This window comes from Tachysurus vachellii, chromosome 7 (assembly GCF_030014155.1).
Source record: "Tachysurus vachellii isolate PV-2020 chromosome 7, HZAU_Pvac_v1, whole genome shotgun sequence".
Taxonomy (NCBI): Eukaryota; Metazoa; Chordata; class Actinopteri; order Siluriformes; family Bagridae; genus Tachysurus; species Tachysurus vachellii.
In genome coordinates, this window is record NC_083466.1 from 20,282,217 (window position 1) to 20,290,424 (window position 8,208).

At 34.6% G+C, this 8,208-nt stretch overlaps 1 protein-coding gene across 1 annotated transcript; it reads left to right on the top strand.

The window, feature by feature from the left end:
• The first annotated feature begins 1,272 nt into the window (after window positions 1-1,272).
• LOC132848815 (E3 ubiquitin-protein ligase TRIM39-like) lies at window positions 1,273-7,352 on the top strand. Its single transcript, XM_060874840.1, has 8 exons — window positions 1,273-1,409; window positions 2,097-2,183; window positions 3,539-4,095; window positions 4,212-4,307; window positions 4,432-4,665; window positions 4,762-4,924; window positions 5,078-5,113; window positions 5,909-7,352. Exons 2-8 carry the CDS (start codon window positions 2,120-2,122, stop codon window positions 6,454-6,456), a joined length of 1,698 nt encoding a protein of 565 aa, XP_060730823.1. The 5' UTR covers window positions 1,273-1,409; window positions 2,097-2,119; the 3' UTR covers window positions 6,457-7,352.
• Window positions 7,353-8,208: the final 856 nt, after the last annotated feature.

Sequence of the window (8,208 nt, forward strand, 5' to 3'; positions counted from 1 at the left end):
TGCTGATGGAAAACAAGTAACACATTGTGACACATGGAGACACACATCAGAATGTCCCTGATACACCACAGAGATTTAATGTTTTGTACAATGTTCAGTTTTTTGACCTGTAGTGTTTTTTTTTTATCTTTCTGCACTGTCTTTTGTCTTGGAAGTTTGCACTAAGTTGCACAGGTTGCAATTAATGTGGCTAGGACAACTTTCTTTAAGTCCTTAGCTCTGTGTTCTATGTAGCTCCGTTTTGTTTTGTGTAGCACCATGATCCTGGAGGAACGTTGCTTCATTTCACTATGTACTGCGTCAGCTATATATGGTTGAAATGACAATAAAAGCTTCTTGACTCTCTACAAGTTTCTGTGTTCTGGGAAAGCAGAGTTTCTCCTCAGGGAGATTTTATTATGAGGTGCAGGTCAGAGGGAAAACTAAATGGACATTAGGAGTCGCGAGAGAGAACATTAACAGGAAGGGGAAGATTACACAGACTTCTCAGGATGGACTCTGGACTGTGATCTTGAGAAATAAGAATCAGTATAAGGCTTGTGCTGGTCCCTCTGTCCCCCTCACACTGAGAGAGAAGGTGGAGGTTGTGGTGGTGTTTGTGGATTATGAGGAGGGTCTGGTCTCCTTTTATGATGTGAAGTCCAGATCTCATATCTACTCTTTCACTGGTCAGTCTTTCACTGAGAAACTCTATCCATATTTCTATCCAGGTTTAAAAGAAGGATGTAAAAATTCAGCACCACTGATCATCTCTCCTGTATTTAAGAATGAATACAATTTAAACCTCACAAATTTAATCATCAAATGGTAAGAATAAAAAGAATTGTTTACTTTTTTAGTAAAATTTTAGAAATACATATTTCCTTTTAAAATGCTGTACAGATTATTTTAATACCTGGTTTTAATTGTAATCCAATTCGATTAAATTGTTATTTATTATTATTTGACATTATGATTGTGGAAATAATGTTTATAATGTTTATACCAAAGAGGACATCATGTCAATGATTACACCGTAAGAATGGCCTTCATTTAAATAGCATGTGCAAAAATATATCACATCTTCCATCTGTTCAGTCTCCTTTAAAGAATACAAAATAAAAAAATAAAAAAATAAATTTAAACACATTGAGACACCTGTGACAATTCCCAATAATCTGCAGGATAAATAAAGGACATAACGCTTATTACAGAAGAAGACTAACTGCTTTGTGATCATATGTGTAACTGCCCCTTTATCAACCACTATGAAGTGAACAAGGAAGTGACTGAAGTGAAAGTGAAAGACAGTTTGCTCTCTAGTCAAGAAGAAATCCTTAATTTTACATACATTTCTGAAATTATCTACAGGATATTCACCGAATCTGAAAGTATTATAACTGCAGTGAATTCTGACTCCCTGAAAAAAGGCAAGTAAAATAAAGTTATGTACTTCAGTGAGTGTTGTGTAGTTCAGAGGTTTTGTCGGTGTGTGATTTATCAGAATAAACTGCACGTTAACAATGTCAGACAAAAACAGGGTCTCTAACACACTGTGACACTGAAATAGAAGCTGGTGATTAAAGCAGATTATAAAATACAAGCTGATTATATAAATGCTAATGAAAGCTGATTATGTTTAAAAGAAAATCTTTGCCTTTAATGATCAGTGACCAACTGAGACGGAAAAACAGGGCCAAAGGTTACAGTGTTTTATTAACTGTTCAGAGATTTGAAGTGATTACAGCATGAAAGTTTAAATACAAGTTAAATTACAATTATATCTTATGTGTAAAGACAAATGTTTTAGCTTCTCTGAATAAGTACAGCAGTGAGCACTGGGTGAAAAACACTTACAAACTGATCTGGATGTGAGAAACTGAATGATACAGTTAATGAGCTGAAAGCTGAGAGAAAGTTCAGTGAAATTTTGTGTTTATTACAATCTCATGATGATGAGAATGTTTACATGTGTTTTAAATCACAGACTAAATGCTTTTAGTGTCATTCATTAGGTTTAACAGTGCAGACAGACATAACTGAGTTAAACAGACTAATCAGTAAAACCTCATACTGTTACATGTGTGGACTGAATGATGTGATTTCTTACTGTAAAGGTTAAAAACACAGGAGGAAGTAAATGGCTGAATCCTCATCACAAACAAAAGACAGAAGGAGGAGCAGCATGGATGAACCAGAATTATGTAAGTTATACAGTTTATGCATGATTAGCTTTCTGTATGTTTAGTAATTATAGATATTCTACATGTTTTAATGAAGGATTCTCACTATTATAATCTAAATTGTTATAAAAATGATCTCAGTGAATGGCTTAATTGTCTTAACTGCCTTATGTAACATGAATAAGAGTTGTTTTATAATACACAAACATCTTAGAAAGACATTTATTTACACTGATCCTGTAACTATGGAGGATTTATATTACTTTATTAGTTACATATTTCAATATTTAATTCAATAATTAAATATGTAATGAAATGTAAGAAATAAATAATACCTCATTAGAATTATATTATTTATTATTGTTTTATTTCTTTCTTTATAATTTGTATTTATTAGCATAGATATATAAAAGTGAAATGTTTTGTTTGCTATTTTAATATTTGGATATTGATTTATTCCCATCACACTGAGTGGCAGAAAAAAATTACATTAATAATTAAAAATAAACCATGTAAATAAGCTGTCTCTATGTAACTGAGTTAAATTTCTGTAGAAACTAAAAAGAAAATATACAAATAAAAACAAATACATAGAAACTGTTAAAGAAAGATGTAAAATAGTTACCAAATAATATATTTAGCAAAATCTATGACTGATTATTGTTGTGGAACTTTTTGAGAACATAAAAATAGCACACTGTTCAGAACAAGCAAGAGTAAAAAGGTTCACAATGTATTTGTGCTGCTGCACAGCAGGACCCAGCACTCCTCGTGTCCTCGCTCCTCCGTGGCACCCCATCCCTAGTAACCCCTTTCCAAATAAACAATAGATCTCAACAAATAAAGAATGAAAAATTGTAACAAATATTAACTTACAACTAAAAGAAAAACTTCCTGTTGCAGAGATGTCAATTCCAACAAAATATCAAACAAAGCTCAATCAAAGTGCAATCACTAAACAGAACTATCTTCTGGGCGAGATTAAAAACCTCCCAAAAACAGATTTTACACACACATGCACGAGAGAGAGAGAGAGGACATGTAATGATTGTAAGTATGTAAGTATGAGTAAAAAAACTCAAATCAGTCAGTCATGAAAAGTTTTATTTAAAAATAATCAGCTCTGGTAAGAAAATCATTTTGCTTCCTCCCACCTCACTGTCATTGATTATTTTTAATGCAGGTGCTTCAGAATTCTAAAATTTATTTTAATTAAGTGATACAATTGTAAATAACATTCACTGATAAATTCATGAATCTATTCTAAAAAAATAACATTTTTACACTAACAGTAACTGACAGTTACTGTGCAGTTTACACTGCAGTTTACTCCATTTACACCATTTATCAACAATGTGTAACATTTTCTTTTCTAGTTTCTTATGACTCCAGCAGTCTCCTGTCTGAAGATCAGCTGCTGTGTTCGATCTGTCTGGATGTGTTCACTGATCCAGTCACCACTCCATGTGGACACAACTTCTGTAAGAGCTGCCTGGGTCAGTGCTGGGACAAGAGTCAACACTGTCTCTGTCCATTATGTAAAGAGAAATTCACCAAAAGACCTGAACTGAAGATTAATACAACACTGAGAGAGGTTGCAGATCACTTCAAGAAGAAAAGTGGTTCTGACAAACCTGAGGTTCTTTGTGATGCCTGCAATGGAGAGAAGCTGAAGGCCCTGAAATCCTGTCTGGATTGTGGACTGACTTTCTGTAAAACTCATCTAGAGACTCATAATCATGTTTCCAAACTTAAAAAACACAAGCTAATAAACCCTGTGGAGAACCTGGAGGACTACATATGCCAGAAACATGAGAGAGCTCTGGAGCTGTTCTGTAGAGATGATCAGACGTGTGTGTGTCAGTTCTGCACTGAAGGAGACCACAAGAATCACAACACTGTTCCTATAGAGGAGGAGAGCAGAGAGAGGAAGGTGAGAAACACTGATTAACTTCCAGTAGGAGATCAGATAGGAAGATTGTGATTTAAATTTAAATTTAGCCAAATTACTTTTTTAACAAAATTATTTATCTTCCTCTCTGTCCTCAGACTCAGCTGGTGGAAACACAGACAGATGTGCAGCAGATGATTCAGGACCGACTGAAGAAGATAAAAGAGATCAAACACTCAGCAGAGCAAAGCAAAGTGTGTACAAACATGACATCAGTTTATATCTGATACATTCAGTAGTTTTTTTTATTATGTAGAAATTAACAAAGTTCAATATTCAGTGTTATCTGATGGAAGTGGAAATGTGTTCCTCCTTTAGAGAAGCACAGAGAAAGAGAAAGCAGACAGTGTTGAAGTCTTCACTGCTCTGATTCGCTCCATTGAGAGAAGTCAGGCTGAGCTGCTGGAGGTGATGGAGGAGAAGCAGAAAGCAGCAGAGACGCAGGCTGAAGGACTCATTAAAGAGCTGGAGCAGGAAATCAGTGTGCTAAAGAGGAGAAACACTGAGCTGGTGCAGCTCTCACACACTGAGGAGCATCTCCACCTCCTACAGGTCAGTGTTCCTCTCTCTGCTCACTGACAATGCAGAACATCACAGAACAACACTCACCATGCTGAGGGATTTCTCCTCTCTCCTGCTCTACTGTAGATTTACTCCTCCATGTGCAGCCCTCCACACACCAAGAACTGGACTGAGATCAGTATTAACACTGATGTGAGTGGGGACACTGTGAGGACAGCTCTGTCTCAGCTTCAGCAGACTCTGAATGAGAAACTCACTAAAACACTCAATGACAAGTTAAAGGAAACAGGTGAGAAATTATTTTGTACTTTAGATTTGATAAAAAAAAGTCTCTAATAATAAACTAAAGTAGATGTTTTAGATATATGTTTTTCAAAATCTAAATAAAATCAACCAAGAACTGATCTGAAATCTAATGACAGTGATGTTTTGTTGTAATTAGTTTCCACAGAACTGAAGAGGATTCAGCAGTATGCAGGTACAGTGAGCTTTCTGATTTCCTCTCATATTAAAATGTACATATCAGCATTACACCACTGCATCATCACACTTATTTTCATCTGTAGATCTCTCCAGATAAAAGGAGTATTAAAGTGTCTCATTATCCTCCTCACTATAGCTCCTTATTACTGTCATGTACTAAAGCCCTTAAACCCTTTTCTACTTTAGAAACACTGATCATCTTCTTACATTTCACTAATAAAATAATGCAGGAACAGATGTATGTTTGTACAGAGATTAACTTTATACCTTTTTTTAACTGCATGATAAAAGATTGATTTCTTTGACTATCAGTGGTAAATGTAATCTTTATGCTGTCCAAAAGGTCAGAGTTTTAAACTCCTACAGTTAGAAAAGAGTTTTTATACCATGCAGTGTTTCTGTCATTTACAAATAAGCTTGAACATAAAAGTCATGAATGTATTCTACAAAAATATATTTTTTACACTAACACTAACTGACACCCTAAACAAGTATCTTTGATAAAATATTTTTGTATCTGAAATTTTGTTTCTGAAAAACAAAAATTACAGGTACAAATAAAACACTGAAATTTCAGAAAGATTTATATTTCGTTTTTTATTTCTTATCTTTAACAAACTCCTATTATAAACTGTACAAGTTTGTTTCCTTTTTTAAAGAAATCTTTTAAACAATATTCTACAAATCCTTTTCTAAATCAATAATGAATCTGATCTGATCATCATCCACTGGATGATGATTTAATATTTTTACCTGTTTACTCATATCACACACTGTGTGTTTCTCTCAGTGGATGTGACTCTGGATCCTGATACAGCTCAAATCAATCTCATCCTGTCTGCTGATGGAAAACAAGTGACACGTGGAGACACACGACAGAAACTCCCTGATACACCACAGAGGTTTGATTATTGTGTTATGGTGCTGGGACAGCAGAGTTTCTCCTCAGGGAGATTTTATTATGAGGTGCAGGTCAGAGGGAAAACTAAATGGGATGTTGGAGTGGCCAAAGAGAACATTAACAGGAAGGGGAAGATTACACTGACTCCTCAGAATGGATTCTGGACTGTGGCTCTGAGGAATGAGAATCAGTATAAGGCATTTGCTGATCCCCCTGTCCCCCTCACACTGAGAGAGAAGGTGGAGGTTGTGGGGGTGTTTGTGGATTATGAGGAGGGTCTGGTCTCCTTTTATGATGTGAAGTCCAGATCTCATATCTACTCTTTCACTGGTCAGTCTTTCACTGAGAAACTTTATCCATATTTCAGTCCTTGTAATAATGAAGGAGGTAAAAATTCAGCACCACTGATCATCTCTCCTGTATTTAAGACTGAATAAAATTAAACCTCCCAAATTTGATCATCAGATGGTAAGTGTAAAAAGAATTTTTTTTACTGTTTTGGTTAAATTTTAGAAATACATAGTTTCTTTTAAAATGTTGTACATATTATTTTAATACCTGGTTTTAATTGTAATCCTACAGTCTGTTTTTTATGATTGTGACATTATGATTGTGGAATTTTGTCATTACAAATCACATATTGATAACCTGATTATCCAGCAATCAGGATATTTTGTGTTTGTTTTTTGTTTATGGGAATGTATTTTATTTTGCTGTATTGGTGTGTTTTTTGTTACATTATAAATAGTTGGAGTAATTCATAGTTCATTTATAAGATGAAAAAACCCAGGTGTAATTAATTTGTTATCCCATGATGCTCTGAGTGTACTACGTAAGACTAGAAGTGTAGGAGAGAGAGAGAGAGAGAGAGAGAGAGAGAGAGAGAGACCAAAGAAGATGGAGCTTGGGTTAATTCTGTAACATCAGCTTAAGAATAGCCTCGTATTTCTTTCACGCTTTCAGAATAGCCTCGTATTTCTTTCACGCTTTCAGAATAGCCTCGAGAGTAAAATTAAGAAAGAAAAAAGAAAGTAAAATTACACAAGACATCTGTATGATTGGTGGCTGATTGGTTATTTACCTTCACTGTTCAGCTTTATGATTTGACTGAATTCAGCTTCACTTGTAGAAATGAAAGATTCTAGATGTTAGTAAAACATTGTGTGGAAATAATGAATGATTCTGACAGAATGATTTGTTACACCATGTATGTGGAAAAGTCATGAGTATAAAACTTTGTCTATCAGAGGGGAATGTTGTTGTTTTGCTGGACAAAGAAGGCTGAGAGATTTATAATCATACAGTTAATAAAGAGTTTAAAAACATACAGTTACATACATATGAAACGTTTCACTGACCAATCAGGTAGCACTTACACTATGAATATTAATGAAGCTCCCGCTGACATTTTAGACATTTGCTTATTAGTCATTTGCTTTTAGACATTTGCTTATTAGTGCTGATAAAGAGATTTTAACCTGAGATTTTTATTTCTAAATAAAATATGAATCTGATTGTGTTTGTGTTTGATGAAGTTTTAAAGAGAAACAGAGTTTTGTTTGTTTTTATCTACACAGACATCAGCAGCTGAACTTTATACATTTTATTGATCAACTTAAATTCTGCAGTAAAAATCACAGTAAACTGTAAATGATCTTTATGTGTAACCCTTTCACCACCAGGCTCGGTATAATAATAGAGTATTTGATACAGAGCCGCCTTCAATTTCCAGTTAACACTACAGCAAAAGAGACATTCTAATGTATATAAACTATGTCTAGGGTTAAGTATGACTCTCACCTTTAAAACATTGTTTTAGAAGCTTCCCAGAAATCAAAATAATCAAATAACTCAAAATATGTTCCCTAACTTACACACTTGTAAGTATTTTACTAATGCATTGTTTTACCATGGAGAAATGATACACACACAAATGTATTTTAGTGCTAACTTTAGCTTAGCTCTCTCAGCTCTGTCCTCGGAAACACAGTTCAACTCACTCTCTCGCAGTGCAGGTTGTCCATGAACTCCTCTGTGGTCCACTGGAGCAAGGAAGCGTTTTCAAAGATTGTTGAAACGCCTCTCTCTCTCTCTCTCTCTCTCTCTCTCTCTCTCTCTCTCTCTCTCTCTCTGTAGATTCTGAAAGCACAGAACTACAAAAATAAAGACATTTAATACTCAAATACACA

What these genes read in the sequence shown, in the direction of transcription:
- LOC132848815 (XM_060874840.1), top strand. Translation starts at nt 2,120, where the DNA reads ATGGCTGAATCCTCATCACAAACAAAAGACAGAAGGAGGAGCAGCATG. An exon ending in AGGAGAGCAGAGAGAGGAAG is followed by an intron (nt 4,096 to 4,211) that starts GTGAGAAACACT and finishes CTCTGTCCTCAG; the next exon opens with ACTCAGCTGGTGGAAACACA. An exon ending in GAGGATTCAGCAGTATGCAG is followed by an intron (nt 5,114 to 5,908) that starts GTACAGTGAGCT and finishes TGTTTCTCTCAG; the next exon opens with TGGATGTGACTCTGGATCCT.